Source organism: Lutjanus erythropterus, chromosome 1 (genome assembly GCF_056507025.1).
Source record: "Lutjanus erythropterus isolate fLutEry1 chromosome 1, fLutEry1.hap2, whole genome shotgun sequence".
Lineage (NCBI taxonomy): Eukaryota > Metazoa > Chordata > Actinopteri > Lutjaniformes > Lutjanidae > Lutjanus > Lutjanus erythropterus.
Genome location: NC_139317.1, coordinates 9,781,626 through 9,802,556, shown reverse-complemented (window position 1 = coordinate 9,802,556; position 20,931 = coordinate 9,781,626). Strand labels below are relative to the sequence as shown.

At 39.4% G+C, this 20,931-nt stretch overlaps 1 protein-coding gene across 3 annotated transcripts in view; it reads left to right on the top strand.

Moving 5' to 3' along the window:
• The window catches only part of tspan4a (tetraspanin 4a), a 247,487-nt gene that overhangs the window by 173,268 nt on the left and 53,288 nt on the right, over positions 1–20,931 (top strand). For all 3 annotated transcript variants that reach the window (XM_084737817.1, XM_084737737.1, XM_084737655.1), the window contains one exon: positions 6,237–6,311. In XM_084737817.1, the coding sequence (XP_084593943.1) occupies positions 6,237–6,311 (75 nt within the window). The remainder of the gene's footprint in view (positions 1–6,236; positions 6,312–20,931) is intronic.

Sequence of the window (20,931 nt, the reverse complement as noted above, 5' to 3'; positions counted from 1 at the left end):
ATTATTCCCACAGTCTCTGAGTGCACCGAAACCTTCCCCAACACCCAACTTGGCCTTTGACAATGGATTGTCCACAATTTGTCATCATCCACCGGCTATTTTTGCCTTCAGGTCACCCATTCATTCATCCATCTAATACTTTTATGTGCTGCTTGGATGGTCCCATTTTCCAAAATGGGAAGTTGTTATTCCAACTTTCAGTATGTTCATGTGCTTTTCAGTCATAAAGTGGAAACTACATGGATGCTACTAAATTAGAGGGTACTAGTGTAGAGTAGGGGGACTGGTTATCAGGGTTAATGGTAATGAATAACATTTCTAATTCATCACCGACCACAAATTATGCAACACATGAACTAATAAAAAGTTGTCAACTAAACATTTGCTCTCAGACTTTCCAAGTTGTTCCGACTTGAGGGGCGTTCTCGTGAATTTTCCCAGTCCGGAAATCATTTTTCCCATTATTCCGACAGACATCAGTGCTGTTCTATTGTTTGGGAGGATGTGGAGTCAAAGGTTGTGTTGTAGTTCATTTATTTACTTTACACACAAACTACTATAACAGAAGAGCAGATGCAAATGTATTTCCATTGCCTGCTTTATCTGTCATATAAACAAGTGTGTTATTACACTCTTGTTTAATACGAGCCTTTTAAAGTATTTTGGAATAAATTATGCTGGTTTTTACTTTATGTTTCAATTAAACTTTTTTTTTTTCACTCAGAGAAAAATCCTTGTTTCCAACCAGCTGTTTGGATGTTTCTATTATTATTAACATGATTGGGAAGTTGCATCTGTCCTCTTAAATGAATTATGTTTCATCAGGGAAGCAACAGCTTCAGAATTATTTCTCTGCACTTGACTTAATTGGCACTCTCTTATTGCTTTTATCATCATTAGCCTTACTACACAGTTCACAAATGGATTTTCAGCATTTACAGTTAATTCCTGCAACCCATAATAGAAACTCATTCAATGCTGCAATTTGGAATTCCTCAAGCTAATTCAACAGCTTTCTGCCAGTATATTATAAAAGCAAAATACATTCTTCTGCCTTCAAATGATCCCATTGAGTCTGGCTGTAGCCTGTGGTCTAAAGAGGAGGAGTCAAATTTCTTATTAAGAGCAGATTAATGGGCAAATACTCAGAGGGCCACGGGGGATGGGTCTGTTTGTTTTCCATGTGCTGGTGAGTATCAGTTTCTCATTCCTAACAATGTCCCTTTGCTCTCTGGTGTGATTTCATGGTCTCGAAGAAACACCAAAGAAGGCAGCCGAGCAAAGAGCCATTTAGAGACGGGGAGCAAAATGATTAAAAAGGAGAGAAAGCAAAGTGTATAAAAGTTTTTACTCCAGCTGAAATGTTTTTTTTTACTTTGTTTTCTTTTTTTTCTCAAAAAGTTATACTGTGTTGAGATTAAAGTTTAAAGCCTTAGGACAACCAAATGGTGTGTTCATAAGTTATCAGACATGAACAAAATATCCAGCAATATGTGATTTTTTTTTGGGAGCAATTTCACATCAAATGTCTCCAGCTGCCTCAGGCAGGCAAAAACAATATATATCCCAACAGAATTCAAATACCTTTCGATATTTATTATGCTAAATTGAAGGGAAACCATGAATTTTTTCTTTGGACACATTACGATAATGAATTTCTGATTAAAAAATAAGTTTAAAAACATAGAAAACACTATTTTGTGCCAAACAATGAACTGTGACTCATAATAGAAGAAATAATAAAAGAAAGTTTATTATACTAAGTTTTAATAAGTATTTCCCTAAAATCTTCACAGACAAACTGATGTTGGCTTTATGAGAATCACTCAGCTAAAGCGAAAAAGACAAGTAGTCTTGTGTGTAACAAGACCACTAGGCGACTTGGGAAAGATGTTAAAAATTTTCCAGCAGATCCATGTTAAGTTCACATCTTTGCTACATCCAATAAATAAACCAAATAAACTCCTAATTCAATGGAAAAATACAACCTGTACCATCTGAATTCAAGTTCCTCTCTTTTACCGAACAAGCGTCCATCCATAATCTATATCTCTTATCTGCGAAGGAGTTCGGGGGGGCTGGAGTCTGTTCCAGCTGACACTGGGCGAGAGGCGGGGCAAACCCTGAACACCAGGACGTCAGCTCATCACAGCGCTGACACAAAGACAAACAGTCATTCACTCCCCTTCAGCCAATTTAGAGTCCCCTAATATAAACACCTCCCTAACTCAATTAATCTAAGCTGCATATCTTTGGACTGTGGGAGGAAGCCGGAGCACCCAGAGAGAAACCACACAGACATGGGGAGAACATGCAGACTCCACACAGAAAGGCCCTGCACCAAACACTGCTTTGGAGAACCTTCTCACTGTGAGGCAACACAGTAAGAAGTAGTTAACCACTGCACCCTCGAGCACCGTGCCACCCTTTTTTATGCCTTGTTAACTCAAAGAAAAAAACATTTCATTCAAACTTGACAGAAAAAAAAAAGAATCTCTCCAAAACTGCCTTAGTCGGTGTTTCCACCGTTCCAACAATCATCAACTCTGGTTGAGTAGAAATAAACCCTTAATTCACCCAGTTAGATCTGACAATTTTCTGGCTCTGCTGTTTTCCTCCCGCTTGTTCTTTGGCTCGGTGGGTGTGTACTGTGCTGCTGAATGAGAGTCTGTCCCTGAGCAGGGACTCTCACTTGTTCCTCAGAGGTAGACAAAATAAATTGACAAAAAATTACCCAAAAAGGAAAAATAAACGGTAATTAACTCAGCTAACTGCTGATGCTCCACTCGCCTAGCCCTGCTCCATAAAAAGACCAATGATCTGCTGGAAGCTTGGTTTCAGACTTCTGAAATGCTGTCAACAGCTGCATTTTTCTACAATTCAAGTAGATCTGCTGTCCTGCTGAAAAGCACAGTTAAGAATGTGGACGCCATCCTCCAGATGACAGAGCCAGAAAAACTGCAAAACAAAATCGCCAGTGCTCAAAAAATGTGGAACAGGTAAACAGAACTAAATGAACTGTTGTTGGTGCACAGGACTGATAACTATTGACTGGTAAGGGTGAGAATCTCTTGGCACCTCATGATCCGATTCTAATTCAGAGGGCTGTAATAGAATGATAAAACTTTTATCGATGGATCTTGATGCATCAAAATCTTTGATTTCTGTAAAATGCTTCATGCGCTTTTAAACCAGTGGTTGCCAGTCAGATTGCATCCATCTGCAGTGGCTCACATTCAGCCATCTTGACCAAAACTCAATAAGTAGCCATGTTAGAACATAAACACAACGCACATGTTTACGTCCAATAACATTTCACCATCCCATTGATTCAACCAGGAACAAACATACAGGCCGTTCTTAAGGAATTGTTACAGACGATCATAATTTTAACGTTTTCTGTAGCAATTAATAATTTCTTAAGAGAGAATCACAAAGCTTTTAAGAATCATTTTTTCCCCCTGACTCCTACTGACTGGTTAAAGCAAACTAATCCCTCCTGAGCTACCATGTACAGTAGATCAGACTGAATAATGGGGTGCAAATGTAAAGGCAGTTCAATTTGATCATCAGGCTTCTCTGCTGGATGTGTAAATTAATTAGCATTTGCGAACAATGTTTTGCTAACACATTTCCATAAGAACAAATCTAAGATATTGTTTGTCAGGGCTGTGTGCTCGTCAGAATGGATTCATAGCTTGTCTGCTTGTTTCAGATTTCAGCTGCCTTATAGTGGCCAGCAATCGTTAAATGCAGGAAAATAATAACATAATATGAAGGATAAAGGCTCGTGGCAGCATGGAGCTCTTGACCAGATACTGCATATAAATTTCTAGCCAAGTTGCTCAGTTGACCCTTCACTCTTTCAGTGCTGTAGAGGGAAAAGATTTTCTTTTCAGGATCAACAGCAGGTCAAGAAATATCACTAAAAGACAGAATGGCACAAATTTAAACTTAGCTTTTGTCATTTTTTGTTGCCTCTGTTGGTCTCCCCCATTTCTGTATTTGAAAGAATCTTTTTTGCTTTTTGAATTGCAGTGCATTACAAAAAAAAGTATAGTATATATAGTGAATGTCTGGGGTAGAACCCTGTATTTTCCAAAATGTCACATATTCAGAGTGTTTCTTTGCTTGACTGAATTGTATTTTGACATTACCTGCTGGCTTGTTAGAGGATTTCATCAGACCAAAATGCTTGAATTTTTTCAATCCACAGTGGAGCCTCTCTCTTCAGTTTAAATAAACACCCAAAAATCCCTCCAAATTGGAGTTACCTGGAATTTTACACAGCAGAGGGCATTAAGTGCAGACAATGAAGCTTGACAGAACAATAGAAATTGATTTCAGACATTTATTTGAGAGCACCTCTTGAAAAGAGCGTCAGTGAGTCAAAGACACCGTGGGCAATATGCTGTTACCTACTCAGTCTCTCACCTTCCAGTGTTGTCATGCTCAGTGATTCATTCATGCAGGTGCTGCCAAAAAGACCTTGGGGGCAACTGGCAGCCCCGCTCGATGCTGGTCTTGTGAACCAGCAACACTCGCATCCACTGTCAAGCAAACGCTTGGAATACACAGAGGACGTGTAGCCATGGTGTCTTTGAAAAACAACATCTCTTCTTTTGAAATCTGTTTTGACCCTCTGAGATGGTCTCATGCATTCTGTGCCTCGCTTTAAAAAAAAAAAACAAAGAACAGTCATGCAGCTCTGTGAGGCACAGCAGTGCTTTGAGGTAAATGCTAATATCTGCATGCCAACATCGCCAACAAGAGTGTTGACATGCTGATGTTTAGCGGGTTTTATGTTCACCATGTTCACCATCTTAGGTCTGCATCTGCTTGTTGTTGTGCTAGTAAAAGTGAAAATGCCCAAAAGAAAACAAACCTTGCTGCAATTTTCTTTTAAAGTTGAAACTTGAACTTGCCTGAGAATCATGATCTTTTTCAGTTTTCATCAGTATCGGAGTAATCAATCATAGTGTACATCTTACACTGCAAATATGAACTGCTAATAGGTAATTCGACATACTTTTAAGAATTCCAGTTTGCCAGCCTGTTCTCTTTCCCAAGTCATCAAATACCAACGTTTTGTCATCAACCCTTGTGACTCATATAGACAGAAAAGGTACCCTGTAGCGACTTTATGAGATGCACCGGACTCTGGACGTAGTATAACAAGTGAAAAAGCCTGTGTTTGGAGGAAGTGGGGTGGACAGATGGGTCAAACAAATGCAGGACTTTCCCCCAAGAGACCAGAGTTCATGTCCCACGTGAAACCACGTTATCAGAGGTACATAACATGATGTGCGTCACATGACTTTTGTCTTGTGACTTGCTCTTACATTATGAGACATACCTAACATTTTTCACAAAGCAATGAACATCACCCCATCTGAGTTGAATAACTAAGGCTTTAGAAGATGCCCTCTGAATATCTGCACCAAATTTCATGGTGATCCATGGAGAAGTTGCTGAGAAATGTCTAGACCAAAGTGGTGGACAGACAGAAAAGTTAACCGCTATTGTTCTCCACAGAGCTGTTGTGTTGATGCATTCGTCTGCAGGCATAAATTGATCATTGCATGCCTTTTCATCAAGATTTTTGTTTGTGACCCTCTGGAACGTTGTACCATTGTCTCTCAACCCTCCCTGGTGCAGACAGTCACTCCCATGTGTGAGACAGAGCCATGTCCCAGCAGAGGAGTTGATGGATGAGCTCGTGACTGTTTTAAGCACTCACATGGGCCCACAGGAAGAAGATATATCACCCATCAAGCAGCTCATCCCAGCCGCTCTGGAGAGGAGGGGCGGATGGAGACTGGCGAGGAATAAAATGTGGCTCTTCTAACAAATTCAAAAGTGGATAGAGGAAAACTGTATATCACCTCCCCAAGTCTGTCCTAGCGGCTATGATTGTCCAACCTCCTCATCCCTCTCTGCACTCTTGACCTGTCAGTTAGAAATATCGAGGCTGAACAATCCACAGCTCTTCGATTGTCCTTACTTCACCAAACTCCTTCTCCTTGATAGTCTACGGCCATTTCTGTCTTTCATTTCGTACATTTTCCCCTCTCACATTCTAGTGTCTGCTGCCTTTTCCATTCTCTTCACTTTAGACTCCATTCACTCTTCACAGACAGATGCCTATTATCCCCCTGTGGCCTTTTCCTCCTAGCTGATAAATGGCGTATTAAATAACTCAGCTGTCCTCTCTCTTCCCTTTGTGTCTCCCACAGTTCTTCATCCTCCTCCTGCTTATCTTCTTCCTGGAGATTCTGTCCATCATGCTTTTCTTCATCTACCAAGACGAGGTAAGACACCTTGATGGCTTTCATCATGTTATACGCTGTGATTTTCTCCAGTCGAACAAGATGATAAATGGCTGTGGAAAAGCCCTTAATATGTCATGCAGATTGCTGATGCTTCAGATAAAAGCTGGCATGTAAAAGAGATGCGTCTCAGGAGCGAGGTTTGTTTTGAAGTTCATACAAGCTTTGTTGTTTGTTGGTTAAGAAAAGAGCACGCCAGCTGAAATCCTGCATAAAACTAAGGTCTAATGAAACTGAAATTATTTTGTTTTGTTGCAATATCTCTGGGCTATGAGATTGGAGAAAATACACGCTGTCCACAATTTCCTTTCCTTGTTAATAAATCTAAATCTATCTGAGTTCATGCATTTTGGATGATTTTCCCTGTAAATAAACAACTCAGGCAAGAGAAGAACGTCTCCTAATATGAATTTGTAATCCCTTCACATTTTTAGCCGAGGTTTTAATAATGCATTGAAAGAGCATGTGAAATTCCATCTATAGTAATCTTAATTAAATGTCTGAGGCCTGGATTTAGGATTTGTTGTGAATTTCTAACAATAAGTACAATAAATTATCCCAACATGGCATTGAAAATATAAAGCCCTGTCAGAATCATCACATTTTCAAGTTTTCTTCAGTATCAGAGTAATCCAGTGATATCATACATCCATGGGTACACTGCAGACATGAACTGCTAAGAGCTAATTTGGCATACTTTTAATCAGTCAAGCAGTCAGTCAAGGAATCAAGGTACTTTATTATCAGTGCGCAAAACTGGGATGTACACTACACACAAAATACAACAGACAGATAATTAATTACCTGTAAAACAGACTTTTAATATGTTACTGAGATCTTCTGCTAAATGACATGTCACTCAGTTGAACTCGGTTTTAATAAATCGGCAGTAAAAAAAAAAAAGTGTAAACTGTGTCGTTAAGATTTTCTGGGAAACATCACATTTATTCACTTTACATGGAGCTAAAATGAATACAGAATTTTGTGAAATGTGAATGAGTTAGTGTCTGTCAATAAATGTTAAGAAATCATGGATTATCTTTTAGAAGGAGTGGATGTTTTACCGTGAGCTCAGCTCCGAGGCAACATGGCCTGAATCCACGCAGAACTTGAGCTACGCTACATTACCTTTAGTGCTTAAAGAGACTCAACATACATGGTATCAAATCAATCATCTTATGTAACTGATATTTAACTTGACTGACGCCATGGGACGGTATGATCTCAGGTGTCTTTGTCTCTTTATTCCACAAGGCGTTCGTCTTAATTAGGAGCGATACGCTCAGTCTTACTTTGGGTTTGAATATGAGAGAAAAGTGTCCACAGACAGGTTGTCTCTCCTGTTTCTTTTCTTTTCTTCCCACCTGACAGGCTGCTGAAGATGAGGCACGTTGCTAGATTTATTAATGCATCAAGATGCCTGATTACTGTGATCTAATTAGGTCATCCATCCAAACAGAGCCTAAGAACTGGTCTTGTTTTTTATTTGTCATGGTAGAATAAACTGATTTTTAGTCATGAAATAAAAGGACAGCAACAATACTACTGTTTTATTTTCGACAAAGTTAATTCTGTTATACAGTTATTTACATATATACACATACAGACCCAGGAAAAAAGCAGCAACAAGGTCGACTCTGACTGTGTTTCAGCATAAAGCATCACTGATGTAAAAACACAGAGTCCTCCCCTCCTCGTCCTGCTGGAGTCTCATCTGTTGCGTCCTGGCAGCGTGGGGGAAGCTCCGCCCATCAAGTGCAACACCTTGATCCAGGATATTGCGGTTGAGTAGGTCTCTGTAGGATGTTATAGACACAGCAGTCTCTGATTTACCATTTTTTGGCCCATTTTGTCCATCTCATAGTGAAATTCAATCCATCTTAATTAAATGTTTAAGGGCTGAATTTTGGATTTGTTGTGAAATTTTAACAGTAAGTTGAAAATACTATTGTTATAATACAAATATAAAGCCCCGAAGATTCTTGTTGTGACAGTGTGGCTTCTGTTCTGTCCATCAAACAGAGAATAACAAACATCATCTTGACGAATGGAGTGAGATTAAGGAGATTAGTTTGACTACCGGAGGGAATTACATCCTCCTAAAAGTCTTAGCTGATGCTATGAATGACTCAAAAGTTTTGGAAAAAAGTAAAATGTTTCAAACCCCTTGAAAACTTGAGAACATGTTATCTTGTCATGCAGAACTGGTGTTGCCACAGTCTGAGGACTGCTACAACTATTCACATAATCACTTACAAGTACAGTTAAATTGGTAACAAACAAAAGAGCCTGAACATTTTGCAATAATAGAATCAAAAGCCTAAAGCATGTATGTCTTAATCAAATTACTGGTTAAATTCAATTACAGCATGGCAAACGGTAACAAGAACAACAGCAGTGAACAACTGACTGCTTCTGTATAATTTCATGGTTGATTCTTTATCAATTACGTGTTGAATTGACATTTCAAATTCGATAAAGCATTCAAGGCTGCAACTAATGATTATTTTTAGAGTTGATTAAGCTGGTGATTTTATTATAGATGAACGGATTCATTTTTCAGACAATAGAATTTTAGAAAAATTATAACATTTTGTTAGAGCAAAGTTAACATCTGTAAATTGCTTGTTTTATTAGACCGCTATAGGAGAGTGAGAGATTTAGTAGAAAATATATTAGGACTGGCCGATTGGAATAAAGATGAATTTATCATCTATCAACAATTGGTTGAATTCATCGCTGCTTGTTTTTTTGGGGGGCGATATCTGTCATTGTATTTGCTAATGTAATGGTCTGTCAGAGTGAGGCTGTCACTCTGCTCCACGACACGCTGTCATCAAGCAGCACAGTACACGCCCACTCATCCCGACCATGAGTGTGCTGAGCTGGGTGAGGAGTGAGAGGCAAACAACCTGCAGAGTCAGACTCTTTGCACCCTTGTCATGAGATGAATTAAGGATTTTATTTGAGCAAACAAAAGTTAGTGATTGTTGGAAATGCTAACAAATTTTACTGAGACAATTTTGTCGAGTTTTACATGTTTTTATGTCAAGTTTGAATTAAGTGTTAAGTGTGAATTTGAGTTAACGAGCCATTTAAGCTCATCTTAGTTTGGTAAAAGCGAGAAACTTAACTTCAGAGGATGAACGGTTGTATTTCTCCGTGTGAAAAGGAAATTCGGCCAGTCGCCAATGGATGGGCTGACAACGGTTGGTTAGAAAATTTTAACACATCGCCCAACCATACAGTATATTTAAAAAAACAAACTGTATATAGAAATGGACAGCGCGAGAGCTCCAGGAAAGTGAGGCCAAAGCCTCTCGATCGCCCCCCCCCCCCAGTGGCTGGCTGCAGTATAGATCATAAATCCTGCCTCTCCAGTGTTAAAACGTGGAGTGTGGACCAAAGTGAGTACATGTCAAAGAAATTTTTCCCAAAGATCTGACAGAAAGGTCTCTGTCATTTTAGATAGTTCTTCAGTCATATGCCACTGCCTGCACCTTTCACCTTAAGAGACACTGAAGGTGGCTTTTCTTTTTTTGTATTTGAGACAAAGGACAGACAGCAGACGGTCGCCATGGACACTGAAATCTTGGAGTATCTCAAGTCGGGTCTTGAGTTGGATGTATTGAACAAATTCCCCATGATCAAACCTCTCTTTGAGCCAATACTTTAACACCATCCAGACTAGTGCGCCTGTGGAGAGGCTTTTTAGCTTGTGAGATCTTGTTAGAGAAACAGACTGTCCAACACAGGTTTTGAAAAACAGGTTTTGAAGTACTTTTAGATTTTGTATGTCAGCATGTGTTTTGAGACACTAAGTGGTTCATTGGTACTATAGACTATACAGCTTGGTGTTTTATTGTTTTTGATTGTGTAATATGTCTCTGCCCAGTTCAGACATGTGCAAGGAATCACAAAGAAGTTTTTTTGTTGTATTTCCAAACACTGGTGATAAAATTGAACAATCTTTCAGGACTCATAGCTGTAGCCTTAACGATAATCATTACCACAGTTACTGAAATACTGTGGTCCCATGATGCCTACCACAAGTTTGAGCTCATTACTGTCATCACTGCTTTTCTACTTTTATTCTGAAGGGTCAGTCTCGTGTTGAGATCAGCACATTGACCTCTTAATACATCTATGGATCAGTGCTGCCACACACGTCAGGGATAAAGGCATCTTATGATGCCAATGGGCAGCTAGCAACATGCTAATAACAACAGCTGTTTTCAAGACAGAAAAATAGATAAACAACTACAGAAGACTGTTAAATTTATAATTATGGGTTTCTTTGACCAAACCTTCAACAATACACTGTATTAGATCACAAAGGAGCCGACATTGTAAAGGCTCAATGCTAGCATTAGCTTATGACATTAGCTTAACCTTATCCTGTCCTGCTCAGCTTACTTCGCAGATAACCCCCCTCATTTTACCTGCAGTTTGGAAACAGTGTTACAACCCCCAAGTTGGGCTAGGGGATGAGGGGTGTAACAATAACTAAATTTAACCGGGGGGAAAAGGAATGAAGGAAAACTGAGACAAAAATGCAAACCAAAGCTCTTTTATGAACAAATTGTGTAAAATTAAGTTAACAAATAAAATAAAACAAAAGGGTTAACTTAATCTACTAAAATCAACAACAACATCACACACAAAGACAACAAGTGTCCATGCTAGCCAGTGAGGCTAACAAGAACACAAACACTGAAGACAAAAAGTGCCTTTGTTAGCTGGCTGGGCTAGCAAAGCACATGGGGGTGCCCGAACGAGTGTCCTTGCCAACCATGTAGGATAACAAGGCACATGAAACATAAAGACAAGTGACTTCACTACTAAGTGAGAGCGCTACCAAAGCACTTGTCAACCACCACGAGTAGTCTAACCTGCCACTGCAGGATTAGACTACAGACTTGCAGACTGTAGTCTGCCAAATGGCCCACTGACTGCACTCTCCAGGTTTTTAACACCCTGGGTCTTGATTGCAGAGTGACTGCACCTGCTGCCAATCACTGCAACCTGCAAGAGCGCAGAACCTGTTCTACAATACACAGACACTGTGGCACGTAAAAGACAGACTTTTCTTGATCTTGAGAAGCTGCAGTGTTTATTAACTGACACACTGTAACCTGTCCTGTATATTTACTGCCAGGGTGACAACTTTACCTAATAACCTACAAACTTCTAAGTCTCTGTTCCTCTATGTGCAGCACAGACAGTCTGCTGCTCATTCTCATTCACTTACATGTTGCACACACTCATGCACTGCCCTGTTCTTTAAAGGAGCTATGCTATGCTTATGACAGTGTGCATCAATAAAGTCCACTAAAATGTAATTATTAAGGCAGTTGTGGTAAACCACCATCCCACAGGAATTTGTTGCTTTGTCACTATGGGAAGAAAAAATCCATACAGTCACAGCCATATTAATAGCAGGCTTCTTTTGAACTTGACAATTTGGCTGACTTAATTTAAGACATTTTTTTCATCCCAGTGCATGACTCAAGTACCCTGTAATTAGATGAAATAATATCAGGTGCAGGTGTTATAGTTTAATTTAGTGAGCAGTATATCAGGCGCCCCCTAGAGGCACATAATGCAATCACTGCCGGATGGAGTGGACTCAGAGCTTAGAGCCCTATCATAAATCACTAGAAATTTCTTAACCAGTTGCATTACATTATTCATGTGCTGGGACAGAGAACATTGTCCCTGAAGACTTAGGCCAAGGCCAACCCTGACTCTGATGCCTTTGTAGATTTTGGTAAATAACAGTCTACTTTGATATTTCCCCCATATTTCTGTCTGAATTATATTTGCAACTATAGACCTTGGACCTGCATGTACTTTGTACTGGCTTTTATCTGCTTGTTATTGTAATTCTGGCATGATTATATGATTGCCTAATGTGTTGCATTTTCATCTCAGTTCGTCTTTGGTGGTGTAACTCAATGAGTAGGAGTAGCACGTTCTTCTGGGCTTTCAGCCAATCAGCACAGCTCTGTTTAGCTGTTAATGAATGTTTTCTTTTATCACGCCTCACCTTTTCTCTTAGGATCTGTGTTCCCTGATGTTCAGTGCACCCCATTATTCAGCCTCTGAATTATTCAGTTTTGTCTACCCAGGAGGCGATTAGCGACACAACGGAGTGAAAAATTTATTGATGGTCTAGATGTTCTGCAGTACTGGTGCACCAAGGGAAATTGCTCACAGTAAAGAATGGGCGGCCATTGCCAAAACTGTCATTGATAGTTTTTAAAACAGCATGGGACTTGTTTGCTTTGTAAATGGTTGAATGTGATCTCTGCTGGAAAATGGAACAAAACACGTGCAGCACAATATCACAAAGAATGTTTAACATCATAGGTCATCTTATTATGTTGGATGTTGGACGTTTTGCACATTAACTAAAGTTAAAAATTCACTGTTGTATTGTTTTTCCATTAGGTGTGCAAGGCCCCTCTCTACAAATAGTGTTGCAGGCCCAAGTGATAGGAATTATTCCGAGGTTACAGTTTATTATCTGTGTTGAATAAAATGGTACTCTTGCATATATTCAACAGCTATTCAAATGACGCTGAGTGGTTGTTTTCTACACTACTAAATAAAGATATTCCAAAACTATTTTTTCCCTCCTACTGATTCTGATACCTGAGGTTTGCATATCAGCCAATACAGAGGACAATAATTATGAACAGACTTCATAGAAACATGAATGCCATATAACTTGATTTTGCTGTCAATGAAGGAAAAAATGATGTGGGATACTACTTTTAAATAGCATTACATGAAACTGGATTGGAGACTTGTGTACTTGCCAATACATATACCAGCGTTTTAGGCTGTATTGAAGGCATTTTCGCACAATGCAGGAGACAACATGCCAATTCTCAGTCTGATATTAAAAGCACATGCTTTGCACATCCAGCCATTATCCTTTCCTATGACTCCTTTTTGTATGCTGTAAGAATATTTTCAGCTGTTTGTTCAATGAAAAATGACAGCAAAGACTGATTTTCAGTTTCTGCATCCAATGCAAACAAACTGTGATTAAGGATAGATTGATACTATGCTGCCAATACAAAAGCCCCGGTTACACCAGACAAAAAGCCCCACTAAGACCTATTAAGATCTGGCTTTTGTCTTCAGTGGGAAAAGGGAACAACTGACATTTATTCTTGGATCAAATGACTCTGCAGTAGTCCTTGGTATTTATCAGCTCCAGCTTCATTCAGCAATGATGGAAACATGACACCTGGGTGGACACGCTAATTTTTGCCCCCTTTTCTGGCAGAAGCAATTAAAACTTGTCACTTCTGTCGGTAACTTCTGTGACTCTTTAGCTCCTTTTTTATGTACATGTGCTGGCTTGGCCTGATCTGACTTTGTTTGGCTCAACTCCCCAATCCCGGCATGGCAGGGATTTGCATCTCCATTGCAACAGGGCCACCTGCAAGGATATGCAAGGATATATACCTTTTCTGTGGTCTGCAGAGCTATTTGTCCATCTATATTGTTTTGGTGTGAGTTGCAAAAGTTTGGAGGTATCAGCTGTAAAGATGTCTGCCTTTACTCGGATATAATGGAACTAAATGGCACTTAGCTTCTGCTGCTCAAAGCACCAAAAAATACACTTGAAAAGCCTCAACACCAGTGTCTCTTTCCAGAAATCATGACCCAGTTGCTCAAGATAATTCACAGACCATATTGTGAGCAGTTTTATATAGAAGCTACTTTCTTTTCTTTCTTTCTTTCTTTTTTTTTTGGTGCTCGAGCACCACAAGTCAGATGCCATTTCATCTCATTATATTCCAGAGAAGAAAATATCTACAGCCGATATCTCCAAAACTCAGCAACACACACAAAAAACAGTTGCATAGAATGATAAACAGAATATGCATTTTTAATTTATGTGTGAACTGTCAAAGCAAACTAAAATCATTAAAAACCTTAAACACAAGTAAATCATGATTTTAGTGTTGTCTTGGCTCTGTTATTGAAATATTTGAAACAAGAACATAGTGCACTGTCTGAGAGGTGAAAACGCCCCAGTAGAGTTTCTGCAAATAAACTCCTGGGGTTATTTATTATTTGGGCAATTACGTTGAATATAGCATAAATAAACTTAGTTGGAGAGTAAAACTTTCATCCCAGGGAAAATTGGCCAATATTTCTTTCCATGCACAGAAACATTTTTGGGCCCACATTTTATGAGATCCTTGTCAGTGTTATTTTGATTTTATCCTCTTGAGTGTCCCAGGGTTTTCAGATCTCTGATTATCAGGGCCTGCTCCATCACCATGGTAACTCCCTGGAAGCAGTCCTGCAGTCAGAGTACAATCTGATGCCACTCCTTCAGTGTGCAATGCCTCTGAAATGCCATAACTTAAACAGTGCGTGCAGCAGTAGGTGCATGCTGACGAACTCCGTCCCAGGCTTCAGGGATGGTCATGCTCAGTGGTCCAGTTTATTACACCTGCTTTAAACCTGATAAAAAGCTGCGTGACGCAGCTGGAAGCTACTTCAAACAGCTCACAGATCTCCCATGCAGCCGAAACGGTCACCGTTTGTTTCACTTTGTTGGCTCCTAAGGATGATGAAAAGGTCCTGTGAGGTTAACGTCGGTGGCACCACTGTGACTCAAAGTGTCAAAGTGAATAAAAATGAGTCTGACTCAGCGGCGTGATATTGAAAATGGATGCATGGGTGTTTTATACCGTCTCAGCATGCGTTTACAACCATGTCTGCTTGGCTTTATTATCACCTCAAGGGGAAAATCACCTCACCAGACAAACATAAATAGAGCTATAACAACAACAGACCACCAGCAATATTCCCTTTAAGGGTTGGAGAACTCTCTATGATTTTCATCTTAGAACAACTACAATCTGTATTGTTTTATTTTCAATTTGCAGGTCCCATTCAGAACCCTTTTAATCCAAAGAACCTTTATTGGAATTTGGGAGTTCTTCAAGGATTGTGGGAATCTCTTTCACAGGGGTTCCTTAAAAGTTCTTTGTAAGATAAATTAGAAGGGTTCTCAGTAGAATCCTCTGACTAGGTTTTAGACAAAACCCTTGAAATATAAAATAGTTCTTGGTTGAACCCCCCTGGGTAGATTATAGGTAAAGCCCTTTGAATATAAAAGGGTTCCTGGTAGAACCCTGTGGGTAGGGTCTTGTTAGCACATATAGAAGGTTAAAAGGTTCTGGATAGAGCCCACAGAGAGGGCTCTGGATGGAACCATTACACCATGAAGGGTTCTCTGTGGAGCCTCTCTTAGGGGGTGCTGGATGATACCTTTCACAAATGATTCTGGTATAACCCTTTATGTTGAGTTCCAGGTAGAACCTTCTGAAAAGGTTCCAGGTGGAACCTTTATAAAAGGTTTTCCCAGGAGCCATAAAGGGTTCTCCTATGGAGACAAGCTGTTGGCAGCTTTATTTCTAGGAGGAGTGGTTGTGAAAATCTGATGCCATGTCAACAGTCTGATGTTCTCTGCTTTGACAGTTGATCAATTTCGGACTTAATGAGCCTCTGAGACCTCTTAAGTGAGGTGATAGTTAATTAAACGCTTGTTAGCATGATGTGTATGCTTGTCTTTAATTATTGGCATATGCTTTTACTGCTCTGCATTCAATCTGCAATGTAAATAAAGCTTGGTTACATTTTTGTCAGTAGTATAGAAGTGTTTCGGTCAGCCGACTCGGGCAGAACAGAGCATGTGTGCAAGTAAAAAGCCTTATCATTAAAACCCATATAAAATTGCCCCTTACTAGAAACTAGAGTTTGTTATATGTCAATCAGGTGGCAAGATGCAAAAATAACTGCAACTACTTCCAATTAATCCCAATAAAGATGCTTCACATGATGGCTAGATAGCAGAAGAGCACAAATTAGCAGCCAACCAACCCGAGCCCACAAGCAGATCTCGTCACAGCGTTAAAGCAGCCAGCAGCCGAACAGCATCACAGCCACGCACACAAACACCGACTCAACAGAGGCTGGGCATCACTTCATAATACACATCCCTGTTTCCCAAACTTTGGCACGCCAAATCCCCCATACCTTCAGAACAAAGCGACATACCCTATTTATAGCCGTCGCCATGGTGAAGGCAGTGCATTCAGATGCTATTGAAGATATTGCAAAGATTTGAATTAAACTGCATGTAAAGAACAAAGAGAATGACACGTGTGTGCTTGTGAACAGATACAGTAGGCTCTCCCACTGATTGGACACAGAGGAAGAGAGATAAATGGGTGAGTAGGCCCAGCAACCTGGTACAAATAATAAGAATATCATAATCACACCATTACACCGCCATTATATTTCTCCCCTGTTGTACCCCAGAGAGCAGAAATCTCAAACTGCTGGCCTGAGGACCTGCTCCTTCTTCCTCCACCCTGCAACGTGATGTCCAGTACATAAAATTGTTTTATTTACTGATTTTTTTTTTCTCATTTTTTACCAATTTAAACCGCCCCTTTACATACAACTGTAATAAAAACGCAATTTTGCGCTTGACAAAAGCACAGAAACAAACAGACCATGCTCAGCTACCCATTTTCATCAGGGATATTAAAGGGATAGTTCACTGGAAAAATGAAAATCCAGTCGTTATCTACTCACCCTTGTGCCAATTGAAGGTCAGGTTTAGTTTTGTGGTTCACAAAACTGCTGGAGCTTTGCATGAAAACAGCGTTGCAGAATCTTCCAGACAATTTCAGTGAACGGTGACCAGTTTTTAAACATAAAAGAGCAACCAAAATAAAACATAAGATGCCTTGTCTGGTGTAATCTAAGTCTATAGTAGTAGTGGTGGCTGCAAAACTCTTGCAAAACATGAAAATCCCTCTCTAGAGACAGTTTTTGGTTTGTCTGTTGTGGGTGCAACATGGCAGCCTTCATGGAGGAGGACCTGTGCCCTCTGTAAATATGAACAGTTCATTCATTTCATGTATTATACAGGAAAAAATTAGAAGTAACATAATAAAAATCAGCTGTTAAACAGGCCTGACTCAGTTAAAACTGGTTTAGAGCATGTTCCTGTTCTGCAGCACATGAAAGACAAAATAACATCACAAAACAGAAACAGTCAAAAAAAAAAACAAGAAGACAAACAGCAACACAGACGTATAGCGAGATGAGGACTGCGCACATATGATGGGTTAAATCAGTGGTTGCAAATGTGTCCTTCCATCAGATAGTGTTAATGCGCCTGTTTAAAATGTATAGCGGAGGTTATTCTTCTAATATAGTATGAGATCTCAATCCAGAGTTTGGTGCATGTGTGAAAAAAATGATCTCTATTTATAAAAGTCGTGGCATTAGAATGTGAAAGTGCAGTAGTAAGTCCAGAGGGGAAAGATCTTACAGTCTTGCTGTTGGTTCGATAATTTCCTTTGTGGTGAGGGACCAGAGTGGGGAGACAGTAAGATACTGTTGAAAGGATTATTGCATGTAAATACGTGCCAGAGACAGTATCAGTGAGACACGGTCTGATCTTGCTTTAAACATACAGTTTCTATTTGAGCCTCTTGGTTAAATTATAAACATGTTTTCGATAAGTGAGATGTGAATCGAGAAATACTAATTTCTCATAATATGGCTCATTCTAAGGTAATGAGCCATGTTGTGCCAATAAACCCCCATGACTCTTACACACTGGACCTTTAAGTAATGGATGTGAACACTTTTGCACCACTGAGTGTACCGGTAAAGTAGTATTTGAGGGAAATCGTCATCTTTACCAGTAGTGGCATTTGTTGTAATGGTGGTACTTATGGTTGTAGACTAGTCAATTAATTCTCTCTTCAAACAGCCTGCAGGGATGTTAAAAGGTCTCAACAAAAGTACAAGTAATGGAGTGAACACTGGAATGAACCCAACCAATCGAAAATGCTGACACTCAATAGGCGCAAATCAAGTGATAGAAATTATTGGCCATCCTTCCTCCAGCTCCTTGAAGAGCCACCCCTGAGGTGCATATAAAGCTGTTATGCAACTTAACTGATAGGACTTGGAGTCTCTTATATAAATGATTCAAAACCAGATCAATAGCTGAAAAGCTGTGTGTTTGTGTGCACTGATTTAAAAGGCTTATTACACCACAATCCTTTACATTGCAACAGATGTATAAACAGTGTCCTCTTTGTCCTGTATAATTCCATCCACTGTTGAATGAAACCAAACATCAATATTTGTTTGTGTTTGCTCAGACATAGACGCACACTCAGCTCGCTCTGTGGTGCTGTGTGAGCAGCTGAGAAGACATCAGTCAAACTGATATATATCTATGAACTATGAGCAGTCTCTGATTTAAGATTCGAATCCAATATCAGTTTGACACCAACAGCGATACACTGCAGACTTCTGCATCTGCCGAGATCTTTGACTTCAAACGCTGTTCGCAACAAAGGCCCCGTAGCAAAAAGGTTTCAATTTGACATTGATGGGTTAAAATTAGAGGAAAAAAGCCTGCCCTCAGACACTCTTAAACTGCTCCGTGTCATCAAGCTGTGATTTTCACCGTGGTTGTCATTCATCCTCTTGTTGTACTCACTTCACCTCGACTGGTTTTTATCTACTTCTGTTAAAGTCACTGATTTCCTGCATTCACAGCGAAGGCTTTTGACAACTATCTGGCTCAGTTGTGAAAAGTAGATTTTACATTAAGACTGAGGATTGAAGAGACAAATTGCCATACACAACCTTTACCTAAAAGAAACATGCCAATGCTTTTGCTGTAATATAATCAATTCAGGGTACTTTGAATGGAAAAACTGGTGTGTCTACTTGGTAGATTTCTCTTTGAACGTTGCTTGAAAATGGCGAGTCTAAAAAGAAGACCCTCACCTTTGATTCTGAGCCAGTGGCACTAAAGCTTTGCCTAAAATGCTCAAAAATATGAAAATATTCTGCAAGTACAACTGTATAAAATATTCAGAGTATGTTTTCAGTAGTGCTTAATCAACTGAAAATAAGAATAATTGTGCTTTTGCTACCTTAGATTGAGTCATCTATGTTTACAGGGTGTCCTGTTTCTACAGTAGCCCAGGACGGACAAACCTAGCCCTGGCTCTAAATACAGCCTTTCGTGTTTTTTTCCCGGCCACCGTAGGTTCTCTTGCATGCTTGGAAGGGGAGTGTGATGTGAGAGCTCTGCAACCTGCAAATTTATTAAATATTATTTCTGTCACACGTTACCTCTGCAGCCCTTCCAAGTGATATCAGAAATAATTCAGAAGACGCCAAACTGTTGCATTTGAATGAAACAACATTCATAGTCCATAGATAAGGTCAGGAATAAACTTTTAAACTCTTCAACTTCTTTTTGAACTTTGTGTTTTCTGCTGCTGTTAGACCAAATAAAACCATTTGCCGCTCCACTAAAAGTATAATTATGATAGAAATCAAATATATTTAGATAATCAACCAAATCTGATATCCAGTGAGAAGAGAATTACACTGCTAAAAAAAAACAATTGGGTGTAATACAAATAGCTGTTTTTTTTCAGTGGATTTTTTTCCTTTAGATGTTGTAGAATCCTGTTTACTCAGAAGACAACATATAGCCAGAACATATACTGTATATTTTATGGTGGATACTTGACTGATATGTCAAACCTCAAAATGTTTTGAAGTGTGACCTAAATGTGTCCAAAGCACTGAGCATCACAAACTGCTAACTACTCAGTTTGGCATCAAATGCTTGGGCACTTTTTTTTTTTTCTTCCTTGTTTGCTTCTTGATCAGACTTTTGCTGATTTGAATCATATCAAATTTTAGGCAATTTGAGATTTTTTTTTCTTATTCTGTTAAATCATGAGGAGATGTTTGTTTGCTTTTATGTAAGAAAACAAGTTTATATTCTTCATGGTAACATGTCAGTAGTCAGGGTTATTTATAGAGCATCATTCAGACACAAGGCAATTCAAAGTGCTTTACAAGGGCATAGAAATAAATTAAAATAAGACATTAAGAGAGCATTAAAAATGGATTTAACAGTCCAAGAAACAAAGGGCAAAAGCAAGCCTTTAAATAGTTAAAACATTTGAGAAACTGCATTTAATAGACAATAAAAACAAAAACACTGAGGGGAGATTTGAAAATAAAATATATTTCACAAAAGATTTCAAATCTTTTCCCACATTATGGATGCACCTTACATTTTCCTTTCGCTTCTCTGACATGAAACACTAATCATAGTTAACGTGGCTTCTGAATCTGCATTAGGACTGCGTGTTCCCTCTTCTTCTTGATCTTTTCTGTCATTCTTATCCGTCTCATAAAAACAAAAACAAAATAATAAATGCCAGCAAATTACCATATAAAAAGATCAAGTCATTTGGCTCCTGCCCTGCCCTGCTGCAGCTTCTTCATAACATGATAACCTAATTTCAGAATGTGCCTACGGTGTGGCTCATCCTGCCAGGATCATTTGTGTTCTCACCTCTGCATGATGTTAGTTATTAGGTCAGTGCAGCGGGAGGTTTCTCCTCTGCTGCTCGGTGGCTCAACGAGGTGCCTGTCACGGGGCAGCTCGCGGAGGTGATTTCCTGTCTGCTTGTGTGCTTTGGGACGAGTCAAGGTG